At 43.3% G+C, this 19,712-nt stretch overlaps 1 protein-coding gene across 2 annotated transcripts; it reads left to right on the top strand.

The window, feature by feature from the left end:
- The first annotated feature begins 2,558 nt into the window (after positions 1-2,558).
- timp2a (TIMP metallopeptidase inhibitor 2a) lies at positions 2,559-18,605 on the top strand. Of its 2 annotated transcripts, none has more exons than XM_028989109.1 (6): positions 2,559-2,592; positions 2,710-2,928; positions 13,464-13,564; positions 13,647-13,755; positions 15,368-15,492; positions 16,375-18,605. In XM_028989109.1, the coding sequence occupies exons 2-6, from the start codon at positions 2,787-2,789 to the stop codon at positions 16,570-16,572; spliced, it is 675 nt and encodes a 224-aa protein (XP_028844942.1). In that variant the 5' UTR covers positions 2,559-2,592; positions 2,710-2,786; the 3' UTR covers positions 16,573-18,605. The 2 variants fall into 2 exon arrangements, with proteins under 2 accessions (XP_028844942.1, XP_028844943.1); XM_028989110.1 differs by having other exon boundaries at positions 2,574-2,592; positions 2,738-2,928.
- The last annotated feature ends 1,107 nt before the right edge of the window (positions 18,606-19,712 follow it).

Below are 19,712 nucleotides of genomic sequence, written 5' to 3'. Positions count from 1 at the left end.
CTCCCTATGGTCAACCATCTTAACTAGCATCAAATAGTCAAATGGCTGTAGCCACTAGTAGCTGACCTCACTATGTGAAAACATGCCTGAAGATGGTCCATGTTGCTGGTCAAACTAGCATATCAACCATCTTAACCAGTTTAAGATGGCCATGTGGCTAGCTGGTTTTAGCTGGTCTTACCTGGTGTGACCAATTTAACTGTGCAAAAACATGATTAATCAAATTAGCTGGTCAACCAGCTTAATCTGTTAGTTACCTTCGTGGGCGTGGGGTGCATGTGGGGTTCCTTCTAGCTGGTCTACCTCTATGTACCATCCGACCTCTATTACTAATACAAAATGCAGCAGCACGACTAATCTTCAACCTTCCCAAATTCTCCCACACCGCCCCTCTGCTACGTTCCCTCCACTGCCTCCCAGTAGCTGCTCGCATCAGGTTCAAAATACTGATTCTGGCCTACAAACCCAAACATGGAGTAGCACCATCCTACCTCACAGCCCTTATTACACCTCGCACTGCACCTCGTATACTCCGAGCCTCCAGTACTGCTCGCCTGGTCCCTCCATCTCTGAAGGTAAAAGGAAGACATTCATCTAGACTCTTCTCCGTCTTGGCCCCTCGGTGGTGGAATGAACTTCCCCTTGAGGTCAGAACAGCTCAGTCACTGAGCACGGCAGATCAAGACCTTCCTCTTTAGAGAATATTAAGATTCACTTGTAACCTTCTTTTGTCTTACTTTTGTATAGAATCTACAAAATAGTGAATAAAAAGATTGTATTAATAGTTGGGGGTCCTAGTGAACCAGAATTGGTCACTTCATTGATTGTAACATGGAAGCACGTTGTAAGTCGCTATGGCGACTTATTGCCTTAAATGTAAATGTAAATGTGCATTAGCGGCAGCAGAACTCATGGTCGCAGGCCTGGAAGTCATCGGGGTTGGATACAATGTCAGAGGTTGGGCTGGAATCATGGTCGTGGATGGAAGAATCGAGAAGCAAGACGAGGGTAATCCAAACAGGCGAGGTCTTCTTCAGGATGAAGAAGGTCGGGTTGAGGTGTGGTAAGTGAGGAAACGGCTTACAACAAACGTGATAAGTTCGCGGCTACCCGTTCTCATTCTCCTCCTTTTACCCTGTGCACTTCCTTGAGTGTGGTGTCCTTCCGGTGTGACGAGGTCCAGAATGATCAGTAAGACCAGCTCTGCGCCCCCTGGCAGCCAGGAGGGGCACGGCAGCCATGACAGCTGGTAGCACGGTGGTTGCTCTATACAAATTCCCTCAGAACCAAGGGGGCAAAAATCTCTTTTTTTCCCATGGGAAAGTGACCTGGTGAAATTACGAGTATGGGATATCTGTCCACCATCACTATTTCTGCTCCACTCAGGGCCGGTTTGATGTGGCCCGGCTCAGTAGCTGGGCTCTTTCTGTCGACTCATCCTGGTTGCTGGGAAGCTCGGGCGCAGCCACGGCGAGGTCGCCTCAGAGCGCACGGCGCCGGCCTCCCCACCGCCGGCGCTCTAGCCCCGGGCCCCTGGGGGCCACAGGCCCGTGGAGCCGAAACCCCAGAGTTATTTAGGAGGCGGCCCCCGCATCTAATCCAGGACACCAGTGTTTATTTACTGCCATCATAAATACGGTCTTTTCCTACTTAAACCATACGACTGGTCATAGGTGCGCCATATAAACCTGGTAATGCCTGGGCGTGGCGTTCTGCCGATGACCTTGGAGGGGTTTGGAATGTCCCATTGTCCTCTGTTCTTGCACACAATGTTCCTGCTCAAGGACAGTTTATAATACATCTTATAAGTAAACGGTAATTGTGGACAAAAATGAGTGTGTTCTTCATTTTTGAAAAGCAGTGGAATATTTTAAAGATTATAATGCAGTAATACAGGCACCCTAGATGCTTATCTAGGGCAGTGATGCGGTGGACCAGCCCAGAGCCTTTCCTGGCAGGACTGGGACACCATGGATGAACCTGTGTCTGGTTCCTGGTGCTAAATTGAACATTTATGGCCCCGATATGGGTACAAAAATAGCCGTTCGCGCATTCTTTTTATTTTTTTTAGGATTCAAGAGAAAAATGGAACAGGTGTTGCTACAGGGCGGGGCACCTGAATAATCCAAGCTCATGTGATAGGTGAGAGTTGGACGTGTTGTTCTGCTTTAAAAATGTGTCATATGTCACTTTCAAACGTCAAATATGACGTGTTTTACCTGAAAATATCAAGTGCAAACACTGTCTTTTAGACTGTAAATTCTTAATGACTGTACTATGCTGTGTTACGTGCTGACCTATTGTAAGAATACGAATAATAACGTTATACAAAGCGATGTTAAGGATAAGTGACATTTTGGGTGAAATTCGGGCTCACCGTGATTTTTTATTACTAAACAGAAACCAAACGAGCGAGCCAGAAAATTATTGTCATTTGTATTCTGATTATTTGGGACGGGACGGGCGCCCACCGCTGGACGCGTCTGGTTTGGGGTGGCGGCGCGGAGGGAGGAGTCCCGTCCGGCAGCCCGACCGCGTCAGACGAAAACACAGCCATAGAAGGCAGGGCGACAGACACGGCAGGACAGGACGGTGCGCCGAGGGTTCTTTTTTTTTTTTAAATCTACATATATATATATATATATATATATATTCATAAATACATTTATTAATATATATATATATATTAAAAAAAAAAAAAAAAAAAAGAATTCTTCTCGTCTCGCTGCAAGTCAAGGCGGCTGTGGCGGGGCTCTGGAAATCCTTGCCGTCGGGTCACCTGTAAGATGTCGTGCGCCGTCGACAGCCTCCGGTGCGCGCTGCTGCCGCTGCTGCTGCTGCTGCTGCTGTGGAGGGCGGAGGAGGCGGCGGAGGCGTGCAGCTGCTCCCCCGTTCACCCCCAGCAGGCGTTCTGCAACGCGGACGCAGGTGAGCGCACCCACCCGGCGGCCTGTTCCGCTCGCACCTGCGCTGCACGATTCTTTTTTTTTTTTTTTTTTTTTTTTTACGAATTTTCACCTATGGATAACTTTTTGACCTCCAACACAATTGCTATTACCAAAAAAAAAAAAAAAAAAACTAGAACATTAAAATCAACACTCTTATGGTACCGTTTATTATATGGGTGTAGCTGTGCAAGCAAATATACAGTGTGGTTCAGACATCTGGTGTTTGTTCTGTCACTGGACCCTTTAGATAACCAAAAAGGGTTTTCTGTGATTATGAATGTATGTATGCCTTATTCACATACAATATAAAGTAAATAAGCTCCAGCTCTTGACTGCCAATGCAAATTATTATTTGGTGTCATATAATGAAGCACCGCTAGATGGCGCCCTATCGTGCAATTATCTGGTATCTACAGATCACGTTCCCATGATGTAATTTAGAAACTATTTTCTACAATTTTGTTCAAAGCAAGCTACAGACTTAAAAAGATATTTAGCATTGTAAAACTTTACATAAAGTGTATGCCTCCAGTGGATTTGAACCGAGAGCACACACTGTGGTCTGTGCATGTAAAATCCATATGGCTTAATGTTCATGAGTGGCTTTAGAGGAGTGGCAAAGATTTACTATACTATAGAATATTATTTACGGTGTTTTCATGGATAACAGCAAAGATGGCTTTTTGGTGAATGTTGGTGAATCAAGTTCTACATACACGAATACACAAAGTACATGAAGAGGACATTAAGTTTATGAAAGGCAGACATACTGTTAAGCTTCTGAACATATCTCCCCATTGTTCATTACTTTTTCTTATAATGTACCTGTTCCTTGATATATGTACGGATTTGTATCTGCAAGAAGTAAGAAGTAAATAAATACATTGACCTGGTGATCAGGGTAACTTAACTTGCTGTCCAAAAGTTATTTTTCAAGGCAACATTTAACAAAAAGCAAAATGTCTTCTTTTTTTCTTTTTCAAGTGGTGCCTTGCAAACATAATGCTAAAATGATGGGTGCAAGAGCAAACCTCATTTGGACATTTTTGACATCCTTAATTGTTGAATAACTTCCTACAAAACAGGACACATGTCCAGCAGGACTATGGTTCTGCTAAATATTATGCGTGATAAGGAATAGTTTAGAATAATTTAGTGTACCCGAATTTAGAGGAACTGAGATCATCTTTCTGGTTTTGAACATTAATATATTCAGATGAAACAGGAACGTTCATGTCGTTCAGAGCTGTCAGTGAGGGTTGCGGTTTGGAGCTTCAGTTGTACGGGTCATGCCCAAATTCTGGAGCGGTGTGTGGGTGTGTGCGTTCCTGCAGGTCTCTCCAGACCATTAACACAAAGAGGAAGGGAGACCCACAGCACCCACTCCCCCTCCAGCGTTCCAGACGTATAATCAGCTCCATGCCGGGTGCATGGGTGGTGCTGCAGCAGTTCGCACCACACTCGGAATTGCCGGAATGCTGTACACTCCGGCGGGGTTTTCCCGACCGATGTGCCCTCGCCACACAGCAATCCGCGTGCCCAGAGCCGCCAGCATGCGAGGGGTTAGAGGCTGGAGAGCCCAGGCGGCATCTGGATGTCAGGCCTGGGAAGAGCCGAGAGGAAAAAGCAATGAAAGCAGACGACCTTTTGGAAATATGCGTGGAATCTGCTTTTGGAAATGGCTCAGAAAAGTTCTCTCTCTCGCTCTCTTTCTCTCTCTCTCTTCCTTTCGCTCTCTGTCCCTCCTCCCATGCTGGATTATGAGTTAGGGATGGGCACCTGTGGAACTGAGCTGCAGTAAAAGTAAACTCCTCACCGCAGTGTTATTCATGTGAGGGCTGCTCTGTCATATTTCTGCGCTGTCGTGACAGCTGTGCTGTCATCATCTTAGCCCAGATGATAAATGCATCAGTGCGACTGGAATGAAATATGCACGATGACGTATTCAGGCAACGCTTTTTAAATTCTAAACGTAACAACAAAAAAAAAAGTCTCTAAAACCAGAATGTACTCCAGAATTCATGCTGTCCGTGGCCAGTTTATTAGGTATTAGTTCCCGGCTGTAACAGTCTACTGCACCACTCATCAATGGTCAGCAAGACACCACTGCTCATCATTTACATTTACGGCGTTTACCAGACTCCCTAATCCAGACGGACTTTAAATCAGTTGTTACAGGGTCAGTGGTATTAAGTGGGGTTGGAACCTGGGTCTTTGTGGTCCTCTGTTTCACAGGCGGATGTCTTAACCCACTAGGTTTCTACGACCCAGAAGTCATCCGTCATCATCTACCATCACAGGCCTTCCGAACCATCCGAGCTACTAAAGTTTGGCGAACTGGTTTATAATACAGTATACCAGCAGACAATTAGGGCTGTCAATTGATTAATAAATGCATTAATCACACATTCAGTGAATGAATCACCCTTCAGCCGTAGCTAATTGTAAACTGTACTTTGCTCATGTGAGGTAGCAAATCAATGGTCCTAAAATGGTGCTTTAGTCCATAAAACATGGAGCAGTGGTGACCTAGCTGGTAAGAAAACAGTCCCACGATCGGAAGGTTGCTGGCTCAAATTCCGAACCACCAAGGTGCCACTGAGGAAAACACCGTCCCCACACACTGCTCCCTGGGTGCCCGTCATGGCTGCCCACTGCTCACCGAGGGTGATGGTTAAAAGCAGAGGACACATTTCACTGTGTCACCGTGTGCTGTGCTGTGTTTCACAATGATAATCACTTCACTAGCTGTAAGGTGTGTCTTATCTCTTCCTGTAGTGTCGATTCACGACGTGTGTGTGATTTAAGGTGCTGAAAACAGTGTACTTGCAGACGGCCTCACCGGCAGTGCCAGGATCTTCTGATCCAAAACAGATGTGAAGCGGATGGGATCTTTTGTTCTGTTCCTGTTTGGGACCATGTATATAAACCCCGGAGCTTTTTTTTTTTTTTTTTTTTTTATTGGTCTCGGACTATTACCGCGACGGCTCAAAAGAAAGACTCTGCCCTGAGTCGCCGGGCCGATGAACCGAGTTCAGCTGAGGTTTGGTTGTGGGATGAGTCAACGCGATGGTCATCTCCTGGCAGGAGCCTTTGTTCATCTGTGCCTGTGTGTTTCAAAGAGAGCTTCCTTCCAACGCAGCTTTCCGAGGAAGTTGTGATTCTTCTTGATAATTCTTCTTGAGCAAGAGGCAGAGGGGTGGAGGGAGGAAAATGCTTCCCCAGACATTTACAGCATTTATCAGACGCCCTTATCCAGAGCGACTTACAATCAGTAGTTACAGGGACACAATGGTAGTAAGTGGGATTTGAGCCTGGGTCTTCTGGTTCATAGGCAAGTGTGTTACCCACTAGGCTACTACCACCCCCAGACAGTCTGTGTTTGGGGCGGAGTGTGACTGAAGTGGCAATTTTATAGGATGAACACACACACACACACACACACACACAGGCCATGTAACTGGAATCTGTAAGATGACGACCAGTGCGTAAGCTTTAGTCAGATGATTGAACACCGGCCCAGGTTTACTGGGACCAAAGGTGTGAATAAAATTAAGCTGTAAAAAGGTGGAAAGTTCAGCCCGTTTTTTAAATTTTTTTTTTTTTTTTATTATGTGACTGGAACACCCTCCTCACTTAAACACAGATTCTTTTTTTTTAGTTTGAGTCACTGTGGTCAGTCTGCTGCCTTGTTTTTGTGACTTCGGTCTCAAGTGTGTGGAACATTTGTGAGCTCAGGTCTGAGAAATACAGTGTGTGTGTGTAAATGTGATGGGAAAAGGTGCTGTGTGTGTCTGCCTGTTTGTCTCTGTGGAAGAGGGGAAATGAGAGCCATCCCACCTCCCATGGTGAAAAAAAAGTTCTAAAAATACAGGAGTGAGTGTCTGGAGGAGTTTAGTCACATGTCAGCAGGTCCCAGAGGACAGCGGGAGCGAGCCAGCAATTACCAACACATTAAACGTGCGAAACGTGTTCAGCCTGAGATCTGAATTCTGAGCCCCCAGGATGCAAGAAAGGTGGAGTAAACTGTGAGGCTGAGTAAGGTTACACAGAGTTGCATTTTGAGCGGATTTTGAGCAGGGAGTGTCGCTGTAACAGTTGTGGCAGAAAAGTTTACTCAGGCAGCTGGCATTTTAAATCTGGCAAAGCGATGAGATTCTAATGGTCAGAACATTCTGGGGTGTGGTGTTAGTAGCCTAGTGGTTAACACACTGGCCTATGAACCAGAAGACCACAAAGTCATGGGTTTAAACACCACATGCTACATTTGTGTCCCTGACCAAGACACTTAACCACTTAGTCTCTCCAGGGGGACTGTCCCTGTCACTACTGATTGTAAGTCACTCTGGATAAGGGCGTCTGGTAAATGCCATTAAAGTAAATGTAATTTCTGCTGACAGAGTGGGTGGAAGATCCACGGTAGAGTTGACAGTCACAGGAGTTTCATCAGGACCAGAGTGTTTTGTAGAAATTAACTGAATTGCATTTTGTTCTGTAGTGTTCTGTGTGTGTGTGTGTGTGTGTGTGTGTGTGTGTGAGAGAGAGAGAGATGGGTCGGTGTGATGCACACACATTGTGTGATTGTGAGTGATAGGGAAAACCAGTATGTGTGTGATACAAGGATGTAGGGTTGCCACACTCCCTTAAAATACAAAACTGTCTTCATCTAAGGCACTAGTGACATGTATGCTCTAAGCCTGTCAGAAGCAGAGTCCCTTAGTGGAAGGTGGAGTGGTGGCATGTCCAGGCATAACTGGAAGGACTCAAATTTCTGGCTTGAAAGAATACTAATTGTAATGTTTGTCAACTAATTTCATGACCAATTTTTAATTTATCATTTATTTTCTTAGATATTATCTATACTTAAGACCGTGGTTTAAGTTGTGATATACGACAACTGGTGCATCTCTTACATTTACATTTATATTTACAGCATTTGGCAGAATCCCTTATCCAGTGCTTTCAAGTTACCATCTATGAAGAGTCTCTTGTATGTACTTTTCTGCATGAAATGTGGCAAACTTACATGGAAAGATGGGTTTGTTTGCATTTAAAGGAAACTATTGTGTATGTGTGTGTGTGTTATAGGGAGAGAAATAGAGCAAGTGCATATTTTTGTGTTTATTTTTGTGCGATGGGGGAAAATCCATGTATATGTGTGTGTCTCTGTGTGTCTTGGCTCAGGACTCATTTCATTCCTCTTTTCCCCAGTGGGTGCTATTGTGAACAGCTTTAATGGCTGTTGAGTCACCACTGCAGTCTCAGGTGTCTTGTGAAAGTTCTGGCCGTCTGGCTGGCCTCTCCTGTGAGCTATGAGCCTGTTGCATTCAGCTAATTGAGCCTTTGTGCATTCATCTAATGCTGCGCCAGTACGAAAGTAATAAGGCTACGTGAACAGGATCATGTTCTAATCAATCCAATGCAACAGAGTCTGGCTCTTCAAGCATGAAAACGGAATCTACGCATAAATAAATAAAAATTTCATGCATTCCACATTTTCATGCTTTAAGTCCAGTTTCTCAGAATGGTTCGTCATGGTAAGACTACATAATTTCAGCTGGCTCAAACCAGCATACTGTATATTCCTCAATGACTCATTGCAATAAAGATACTGATGCAATAAAAAGAATGATACACCTTTTTTTCACTTTATCAGCAATAAAACGGCCATGTTAAATAAGCCTACACTAAGGTTTTTTTTTATGCTGTTCTAATGCCGGTAGTTGGAGAGCCAAGTATTTTCATGAAAAGTAATTTAATGTTGGTCTGATACTTAACCAGGTACACCAATAACAAAAGTCCTTTGTTAGACATCATCCTGAAACTTCCAGTTTCATCAATTTATAGCCTTATGACTTTTTAATCTATTGGTCCATGTAGGTGGATGGTTTTATAATTTCATTAGTTTAATAACACAATGAGTTCTTTTTTTATTTTCTCCAATACAAATGCAATTTAGGATGCAATTTTAGAAAAATGTGGGTAAAACCTCCTGTTAAACCACACCCACTGATATAGATAAATCTGTTTTATTTCACGTCATATTTGATGACTATAATTATGTCTTCCATTAGTCTATAATTAAAGAAAGTCCCCTTCAAAGACAAATGCTTTCCAAATCAGGCTACATTCAATTATGATGTTAGCTGAAAATGAAAATCTAGTTATTATTAGATGCATGACTTTTAACACACATACATACATGAGTTGCCTTTGAATGGTTTTTCAGTCCAGCTGACAGTATGTAAAATGAATTGGGGGTTCTGTCGTCATCCCTTTCACACACGTATTGTGGAATGGCACTCTTAGCAGAATCATGTCTCTGTGTGGCCAGAAGCCCCCGTAGCATCCAGCTCAATAACAGCCACCTCCCCTGACCACAGGAAGTGGGCCGTGGGCAGAAGAGCTGGACAGACTGGACCGCAGTGACTGGGCCTGAGTGGGACTGATCGTCACTGGGGGGACTTCCAATCTCAACTGGGCCCTTTCAAGTACACACACACTCGCACTCATGAGAATTTTGTGCGAATTCAGTAAGACGCTATGAAAATCAGATGTTCTAACAGAGACTTAATTAGTGAGAAGACGGGTGGCAGAGCTCTGGAGACTGTCGACTGAAGTGTGTTTCTGGTATCTGGTTAGGTGTACAGGGATTACACATCTTCATTTCTCACATTTCACACCTCAGCATAGCTGTATCTCTGTGTGTGTACCTGCATGTGTGTGTGAGATGTTGGTGGGGGGTTTGTTTGTACTTGCTTTAGTACATTCACATGTATTATGAATGTGTTGTTGGTTGCGCAATGGTGTATGAAAATGTGTGCATGTAGATCTGTTGATGCAGATGTATGGACATTTGGGGACTCTGTGTGCTGCTGGTTGTATGTGTGTGTGCGTGTATGTGTGTATCATGCTCTTTTGGGACTCTACATCTGATTGCCTCTTCGTGGTTTAGACCAGATCAGGATGTGGCTAGTTCAAGTTTTCATGGAAAGTCTGACAGAGCTCTGACAGAGCTATTGCATTGTGTGTGTGTGTGTGTGTGTGTCTGCATTTATGTCTTTAAGGATTATGGGTATGAACGACCAGGGGAAACAAGGGAGAAATGTGGGTCAGACCTGGTGATGGAGGGATGAGAGGAAAAAGAATGGGGAGAACCTGGATGTAAATTTAGCAGGAAGGTGCCGTACATTGCTGAGCGATTTCACTGCCTTTTCATCACGGCAACGTTCCCACATTCTTTCCTCGGTGAGATCGCAGCAGCACACATGACCTACTTCCTAACCGGGCCGGTTAAAAAAAGGAAGAAAAATCCATCAATGATGCAATATTTTAAACGGCTGAAGAGTTTCTTCTTCCATTAATATGCAATGAATTATCGTCGCCGAATGTGTGTGACTGTTGAATTGCTGAGCTTTGGTCTACAGTATTTCTAAGCTGTTTTGGACAATCTTGTAGAGACTTTGCATGAGATAAGTGCTGTCATCTTGTCTTCCTAACAGTCACACTGAGCTGTTACCAACCCTGACGAGATAAATATGCAAATCTGTAAAAATATGCACAATCATTGGAGAAGTCATCAAATATATAGGTTATGGATCAGCATTTTCCATATATGTGCCATATTATCCGATTAATTCAAATGGTCCTTCAATTAATGTGTCATTAATTTGTCCTTTTTGTTAACTAGCTTTCAGAGACCACAAGGACTGGATCATTTAACAAACTTTGTTGCATGTTTAGGCAGCAGCACCTAGTGGAGCTTCCTTGTGTAACACAAAATGTTGCCTATTTGTTCCTGAAGACTATATGGACAATTTGTTTCTGAAAGAATACTGATATGTTTACTGATTATCAGGAGTATCTATGCATGGGAAGTGCATAGATTCCACAAATTGTTAGCACTCTAAACTGATTGCACCATAAAACCGGAAAAAAATATACTTTAAACAAATATTGGCAGCATGGAAACCCTGATTTTGTTTTTTACAATGAAGGGGAGCAGGGAATATGATAACGCAAATGGGAATTGGCTTTATTAGACAGGCATAGTGAAAAGAGAGACACGTAACAGACCTGGAAAAACAGCTTAGGTTTCCAATGTCTAAGCAAGTGTAATAATTTTGTATGGTCCCAGTGTCTTCCTGTTTCACTTTTTATGTCAAATGGGTGTAGAATCTATTTCTATTTGTGTGTGTGTGTGTTTTCTTATTCCTTCCTCTTTTTATTTAATGGATTTACATGTTAATAATAGGATGTGAAATGTTTCCATTTTGAGTAAATATAATTTAACATGCAGTTCAGACACTCTTCTGTAACGTTTTCTGTTTTCATCTACGTGTTGAGTCCATCCATCCCACCCAAGCCTGTTTTTGTTGTCTCTTGATCTGTTTTCTTTTTTCATATACAGATTCAGTACAGAACACAGGCATCATAATACAGGAAATGTCTCTATGGGAAGCAAAGTCACACAAGTAGTGTCAGCATTTCCTCATGGTTGTGTTGTTTGTGTATATTTGATATATTGTCTGCCCTTGTGAGGAACCCATTGAGTGGTTGGAGGTTTGCTGCTCTTCAACCACTTTGGCTTTCGACAATAGCCCTCCAGAGCTGCTCTTTTCCCACACTCCTTTTACCTGTGGACCAGATGTGAGGGTTCTCAGACCTACCTGAAGCAAATCTTTAAAAGGTTTTTAAGACTGTGTCTGGATTTAAAGCTGTCTGGTTGAACCTGGCCAAACGACTTCCTGACCGTTTTATGTAGAAGTGATGATCATCCTAAACCCTCTTCTCATTACTCTGTTTTACAAGAAGAATCCCTGTTGCTGTGTCACTGATTGTCAGACAATTCTTTACTTTACTTTACTGTTCTTGGCAGATGCTTTTATCCAAAACGACTTACAAGAGGAAGACACCAGCAATTTGCATTCAGTTTCTATATATTTTGAGTTACAGAACTAAGAGCCCTGATAAAGCTTAACTTGTCAGGAATAGAACAGGAAATTGTTAATTGCTTCTTAAAGGTGGTGGTAGTCTCGGCTAGTCGAATGGTGGAGGGCAAGTTGTTCCAGAATAGAGTCGATTGGGATCAGAGACCCGTGAAGAAGGAATTTTCAGTCTCATTTCATTTGCAGATGTGAGAGGGCGTGCAGGAGAGTAGCTAGCTAGTAGTGTGTTGATATAAGAGGGAGCCAAATCATTTACAAACATTAAGGATAATGGATATCATGATTCACTGGGATATGGGGTATGAACTGTACCAAGGAAACTATATAGAAGTATTTTCATTGTAGCAGATCAACTGTGCAATTGTCTTAACCATGAAAATCAGTAAAATAACTCAAACAGCCTGCATGTGTTCACTAATTTGAGAATCACATGCTGGTTCTACCCAAAAACCATCCGCTTCGTCTGTACCTGATATGTTCTGTCTACACATGTGCGCACATGTGGTAATGAAACATTTGATGGCCAGCAGAGGTTTACATATGCTAGCTGAGAAGCATTTCATCACAGTAAAATTATGAGTGATGAATGAAAGGACATAAAAGTCCACTGAGTTGTGCACTCTGTATCCATGTACTCAGCTCCATGTTCTGGCTGTTGTTAAAAATGTTCAGGCGTCAGAATTAATGGAATTTTTATTAAACCTATGGCTGCGTACATAGTGTTTATGTGTGTGGACATGTTTATTGGGTTGTTAGTACAGGTTTTTGTAACCGATTTATGTGTGTGTGTGTGTGTCACAGCTGACTTAAATTTCTATACATGCGGTGAGTTAACTGTATTTTTGTCTGGTCTGTTTTCTACTGCATTAATAAAGTACCGAAACAGGAAAACAGCTCAAGAAGAAGAAGCTGGATATCGTGAAAATAGGAATAAAAAAGAATGAGTAATAGGGCACATGGTCATGTCTTCTCCCACAGGTCACTTGCCCTCAATGTGTGTATGTGCGTATGGTAAACGTTAAAAAATAGTTGTACTTCTGAGTAAAGGGAAACTGTACCCTACACTGTACAAAAGACAAAACTCTCTATGGAAACTTCCAGCTAAACCATCCCCATTGTCTGAGTTAAGGTGGTTAAGTGAAGCCAACAGTGCGAAGTGATCACACTAAAACATCACTGCTTTCAAGATTTGTAACTCAAAATCTATAGAAACCAAATGAGAATTGCTGGTGTCTTCCTCTTGTAAGTCGCTTTGGATAAAAGCGTCTGCAAAGTAAGGTAAAGTAAAGTAAAGAACAGAACTCATTCATTTTTTTTTACAGTTTCTAGTTTCCTATTGTAGTTGTTTCATAGTTTTGACTCTTTAGTTCTACAGTGTGGTGTAAAATAAATACGGTGTGTGGGAACTTTTGACCTGTAGTGTGTGGAATGAATCCACCAAAGCTCAGTGCTTTGTTACAAGACATCATGTTTTCACTCTGAAATTCAAGTTGATACTCGAGTACCACTGCCTAGGCTTTTCACTCGCTGTCTCTCACGCGCTCTGGGCCATTCTCTTTCTCAACAGTGATCAGGGCCAAGGTGGTGGCAGGCAAAGAGGTAGACTCTGGCAACGACATCTACGGCAACCCAATCAAGAGGATTCAGTATGACATTAAACAGATCAAGGTGAGACCTAGTGAGTGAAATCAGCAGAACTCAGCACAATCGTGACTTGTCTGAATTCAGCCATGGGTGATTACTTCGGCAGATGTTTAAAGGTCCAGACCGTGACATCGACCTGATCTACACAGCCCCCTCCTCTGCAGTGTGTGGGGTCACCCTGGACACCACGGGCAAAAAGGAGTACCTGATTGCAGGTAAGATTATGAGAAAGTGAAGACCAGACCTGTTGCTGGGAAGAGTGGGATGAGGTCTGACAGTGTGGCAATCCTTCATGGAGAATTTTCTGGCTCTTTTGGAGCATGTACAAGCACATATGTGGTATGTAGTAGAAAGAAACAAATGAACCAGTCAACAAAACACAAAGCCATCTCCGATGGTAAACACTGGTAAATCATTCCACCAGCAAGGAACCAGAAATGAAAAGAGGCTGAAAAGAGAGGCAATGCATAGGCAAAGCAGCAAAGCTCGACTAACAAAACCTGTTAGTCAAGTTGCATGGATCTTAGTTGTGCAGTTCTCTGTCCACAGAGAGAAGTTAATTATGTCATCATATCATCAACATGTCAATACTTAAAACTCTGTTACAGTAGTCTAAGCAGCCATGACCAGTAAGTAAAACTGAAAAAAAAAAAAAAAAGTATTACCTTCATTGAAAAATGTACTGTAGGTATTGCATTTTGGTTCATTTTTGTAAATGTATTTGCCTGTAAAACTCTCAGTCTGTATGTGGTGCCTTTCTGTCTGTGCTAGTCGCCCTCCCTGGTGAATGATCATCAATGTTGTGTTAGTGAGTGTATTTGTGGCCGGGGGGTGCTGATTGCTACCCTGCGCGTCTCCCTCCGGCCGACTCTGTAATTTCAGCTTTCGTCTGTCACACACTCAGACCGTCGGAGATGGAGAAACCAGAGGGAGTCTGTGTGTCTGTGTCTGAGTGTAACGCCTGCTTGCTCAGCAGCTTGGAGCACAAAAGCTGAAAGAGCACTTAAATTTGACCATAATTTCCACATAGACACAAACACAGTCCCGCTGCACCTAACTTCTCCCCAAGCTAGACACGCTTCACGCTGTCTGAGTGGTGCCCTGATGGAGGCAGGGACCATCGTAGTGCTTCATGCTTTTATTCCCCTCGCAGTGACACTGCCGAAAGATCATTCACGCCGACAGAAGGGTGCATACCATCGACAGCCCCCATCAGCACCCCAACCTTTATTCAGCCCGCAAACAAACGGTCTCTTTGTGGGTGTACCACGCCAGTTCCTAGCGTGCTGTTTGTAAATTGGCCGCAAAATCTCGTCCTGGCTGCATTTAGTTGTATTGTTGGTCACTGAACATTTTCCCGGGTTTAGCATGCTAGCTACCCAGCGGAGAAACGACAACCTAAGCTGGCCAAACTAGCTGGTCTACCATCTCAATCTGGTCATTCAGTATTTCCTCAGAACAGCGTTACAAATGGCTTGGCTAGCAAGTGGTAATATGAGCATTAACCGTGAACTTGTTTAATGTGCGTGCTCACGTTACCGCTTACTTACCACAATGTATCCGACTACACCAATTTTTGCTTAAATGTGGCTGATGTGGATTTGATTGGTTAACTTCCTGCCTTTTTTGACACACAATTCAGTTTAGCCGCACATGACAAAGTGAATGGGAAATGGCTCCGTTGACACCTTCAGCGCTGTCCGTACAAGCGTTGCTCTACAGGCTGAGCCTTGTTTCTGCGATAGTTTTAAATCTTTGTGCTGACGGTCCCCTCTGTCCACGGTTTCTCTACACAGTGTTACACATGTTGTGTTCTCCGCATGGCAGGCAAGGCCGAGGCACATGGGAAGATGCATGTGACGCTGTGTGACCTCATCATGCCCTGGGAATCCATGAGCGCCACCCAGAAGAAGAGCCTGAGCCAACGCTACCAGATGGGCTGTGAGTGCAAGGTAAACAGCAACAAGCATCAGCACGCAGTAAACAGCCGTTTACAATCGGCTTGTTGCAAAAAGCGTTTCTGGTCAGTGGCTCGCTTGTTAAACTGCTAGCTGTGTGTGTGTGTGTGTAGACGTCTGTATGCTTACATGTGCAATACGGGTGTGTATTGGCAAGTATCTCACAAAGCGATACGTATCACGACACATGGGTCACAATACGATTATATCAGGGTATATTGTGATACTGTACATATTGTGATATTCTACAGTACGCTGAATAAGTGAAAACAGAGTTGATATAGAGATGGCGTGTTGATCTGGCTGGATCATATTACATTAATAATTCAGCCAAAACAACAGAATTGTAACTGTATTGTAACTTTGCATTTTAACACACTGAACTAGTGGACACCCGAAACATTAAGATAAAATGCATATGGGGCAGTGGTGGCCTAGTGGTTAAGGAAAGCGGTTCCATAATCAGTAGGTTGCCGGTTTGAATCCAGATCTGCCAAAGTCCCACTGAGGTGCCACTGAGCAAAGCACCGTCCCCACACACTGCTCCCCGGGTGCCTGTCATGGCTGCCCACTGCTCACCAAGGGTGCTGCATTGTTTACATAATGACAGAGCCAGCACCATATTTTTGTTTACGAAAATATCAATATTTGATGTCTGTGTATCAATCACCACATGAAATATTGCAATATAATGCTGTATCGATATTTTCTAACAGCCCTAACCTGAAATATTTATTTGTCTGTGTGTATTTGTGCATGTGGTGTTGATGTATTGTGTAATTGTGTAATTATTTATTAGGAGTATTTAAAGGTATTTTGATAAATAATAGTGTGTGTGTGTGTGTGTGTGTAACTACTGTGCTAATGGCTGTTCAGATCACACGCTGCGCTACGTTCCCCTGCGAGATCAGTACGCCGGAGGAGTGCTTGTGGACGGACTGGCTCACAGAGAAGCTGATCAACGGCCGACAGGCAAATCACTACGCCTGCATCAAGAGAGGGGATGGCTCGTGTGCCTGGTACCGTGGCGCCGCCCCACCCAAGAAAGAGTTCCTGGATGTCGAGGACCCCTAGGGGCTGCCCCTTTCATTCCTGCCTTGCTAAAACTGAACACCAGTAACAATAATTACACCATATATTTCAAAACAATTCCATATCCGTTAAAAGAAGTAGGTATAGAAACACAATCCGACAAGGTTAAACTACATTGGAGGTTAGATTTTAAAAACCTGTAGACTGGTCATGTGACGATGATGTAATTTGCCCAGGAAGGACGTTTTTTTGAGGCACCTCGGCCTGTGTGTGAGGGACAATCTGTTTCAGTAAAGCACTTTTAACCCCTTGAACCTGCGGCCCTTCAGCACGCACCCTCATCAGAAGAGTATTACAGAGCATTTCGGGGAGGCGGAGCATTTGAAAGTGTTGTTTCCTTGTGTCAGTTCTAAAATCAAATTGAGAAGTCAGTGCCACATGATTCTGAATGTATGGAGGAAAACCCCCATGAAGACCTGTTTTAAAAGACCCAATACCAAGAACGTGCAGCTATGGGAGGATGCCATGATTTTAAAACAGATGTCAGGGCTTCGGTCTTTTATGTTGTCATAAATATGGAAGTCTGGCGGGGAGATTTCCTGTTTTATGGGAATAATTTAAAATCCTAATTGGTTATAAACAGAAGGAAAAAAATCCCATACAGCAAAAAGGTGGAGACACAGAGAGGCAATTCGCATGTTCCCAAACCAAAGAAATAGAATGGCCGTTTCCCAGCATTGCGGATCACTGGAACCCCTCGGACCATCGAAGGTCAGATGAAGGATAGAATTGTTTGTGTCCATGCGAAGGAAACAATGGTCTCGATTCTCTGCCCTCTTTTTACCATAGCAACCCCATTCTTGTGTGCCTGCCATTCCCCCCTACCTGTCTACCCCTTGTACAGACCACACTGTGTACCCGTGTTAATGTTCGTGTTATGCTTTTGCATTCATTCATAATCCTACTTATAACTAGTGAAGCACTTGTCTTCTCCTCTGTTCCTAGGTCGCTTTAGTCTCTTGGATAGTAGACCTCTGTGCAGATTCTGGGTTGATCTGGGGCTGGTTAGCGCTGACATCTTGGCCCTCTGACTGCCGCGGAGGCTTACATTCCACAGTAGTGACTTCATTCCGATTCCTTTTTTTGACGTGAATGGGCCGCCAGTGAGCGTCTTTTCCTTTTTTCCAGGCTTATTAAACCATTTTATGAGGCTTCCTGAAGGGTCAGAATCTCTGGAGGTTGATAGGCAGCAGAGTGGAGGGGACGTCACAGGAAACCGGGCCTGATTGGCTATCGCCACATCAGACAAGGTGCATGGGCTGCGGTTGCTAGGCATTAAGTCAGGATGTACGTCTTGCGCCATACCAAGCCATGGGGCTGCTGCAGAGCTGTGCGAGCGGCGAGGCGAGGGGGAGGGATGGATGGATGGATGAATAGGATGGTGGGGAGTGATTTGTTTCGAAAATTAAATCTCCTGGGGGGTGGGGTGAAGCCTCTGGCATTGGGCCTGTCGAGAATATATTAGCATAGGGCTGTCAGCATCAAACAGAGGTGTGTGTGTGTGTGTGTGTGTGTTTATAGTCCAGTGTGTGTGTGTGTGTGTGTGTGTGTGTGAGAGATATTTAGGAGACTCATACATTATTGTCTACACCTGCTTGTTTAAGAAGCCGGTCTAGTTGTTAAGTGCATATTTAAGGGTCATGTTAGGATTTCTGCCTTTCACTCTGTCTCCTTCCTGAATGTTAAATATAGACAAGCTCTTGACAATATATTCACAAACAGCAAGAGTAAACGTCTTTATAAACCCATATCAGTATATAAAGGGCCTAATTTAACTGTTTGTTATTGCCACATTTGTACCTTTTTTTTTTGGTTCTAAAACTCTGCTTAGTGTATTTTTTCTAATGCCCGCCGTCCTTTTCTCCAGACTGGTAGGAGCACGAGACGAGAACTAGACTATGCATGTCTTTGATGCTTTGTGTAAAATCCAGTGTGGAAGTCCACTTCGCTGGACAAATCATACAGTATTATAGAACAGTAATAATAATTATATTAATAAAACGAAGTAAAGGACATTGTCCAGACTCTGTCTGTGTGTGTGTGTGTGTGCACTTTTCTTTACTTCACCACATCCAGATTAGTGTGTGTGTGTGTGTGTGTGTGTGGGGGGGTTGGAGGTTGGTTGAGCTGGACTGATGCCTGTGTAAACTGTGTCTCATCCTGGCACACGGAAATTATTAAAGGTGGTAAACAACCCCAGGCTGCACGCCACATCTACACTTCATACTGGAACTGAGACACACACACTCCTGGAGTCAGTTGCTCCGCATGGATGAATGCTGCCCTACTGTGGCCACGCCAGCAATAGCATTGGGAAGGGTTGCACTTCTAAAGAACATTCAGAAATAATTCATTAATATCTACGGGGTTGTGTGCTTGGCCATGCAGCTCTAGACTAGACAGACATAGATCCCTGTGACAGATATGAATCCCAATGGGATGGTACATGTATTTAACCTTTGATGGCATCACTTTGAAGTGTGTAAATATACACAGTGGCAAACACAGCTGATGTTATATAGACCTTGATATGAAAGGAGTTTTGACCTTATGCCAGTGTTTGATGAATCAATGCACACAAATAATGATTGGTCAAGTGCTAGGCAGCCTTGGCAGGATATGTGAAGGCATGGAAATCCTCCGTAAACCTCAGAGAGGAAGTGTGTTTGAGCCTAAAGTCCAAATTGAGTGTAAATATACAGCCCTCACCTGTATAGTACATTCAATTCACAAGAAAAACTGCCCATGGCAAGCCACATTATAATTTGCAATTTTAAGAACTACCCTAACTCTTAAATATACACACACACACACACACACACACACACACACACACACATATATATATATATATATATATATATATATATATATGGCAATTCATGCTAATTATAGTGGAATCACTGGTTTTAAGCAACATGTTCAATGCAGGAAAACAACCGTAAGAAAATATTATTCATATAAACTACCTAACTAAACAGTATTTATATTTAAATCCACAACCTTGTTTTTTTTTTTGTCTGGCCTTTAATTATTAAAGTTAATACCATTTGAATGGATTTATAATGATCTCACAACGAAGAAGTGAAGTGACAGTCACATGTGATACACAGCAGCACAGC

This window comes from Denticeps clupeoides, chromosome 8 (genome assembly GCF_900700375.1).
Source record: "Denticeps clupeoides chromosome 8, fDenClu1.1, whole genome shotgun sequence".
Classification (NCBI taxonomy): domain Eukaryota; kingdom Metazoa; phylum Chordata; class Actinopteri; order Clupeiformes; family Denticipitidae; genus Denticeps; species Denticeps clupeoides.
Note: the sequence above shows the minus strand (reverse complement) of the source record. Positions and strands in the feature narration are given on the sequence as shown.

Coding starts and splice junctions, on each gene's coding strand:
- timp2a (XM_028989109.1), top strand. CDS start 2,787: ATGTCGTGCGCCGTCGACAGCCTCCGGTGCGCGCTGCTGCCGCTGCTG. Junction 13,565..13,646: donor ATGACATTAAACAGATCAAG/GTGAGACCTAGT, acceptor TTACTTCGGCAG/ATGTTTAAAGGTCCAGACCG. Junction 13,756..15,367: donor AAAGGAGTACCTGATTGCAG/GTAAGATTATGA, acceptor TCCGCATGGCAG/GCAAGGCCGAGGCACATGGG.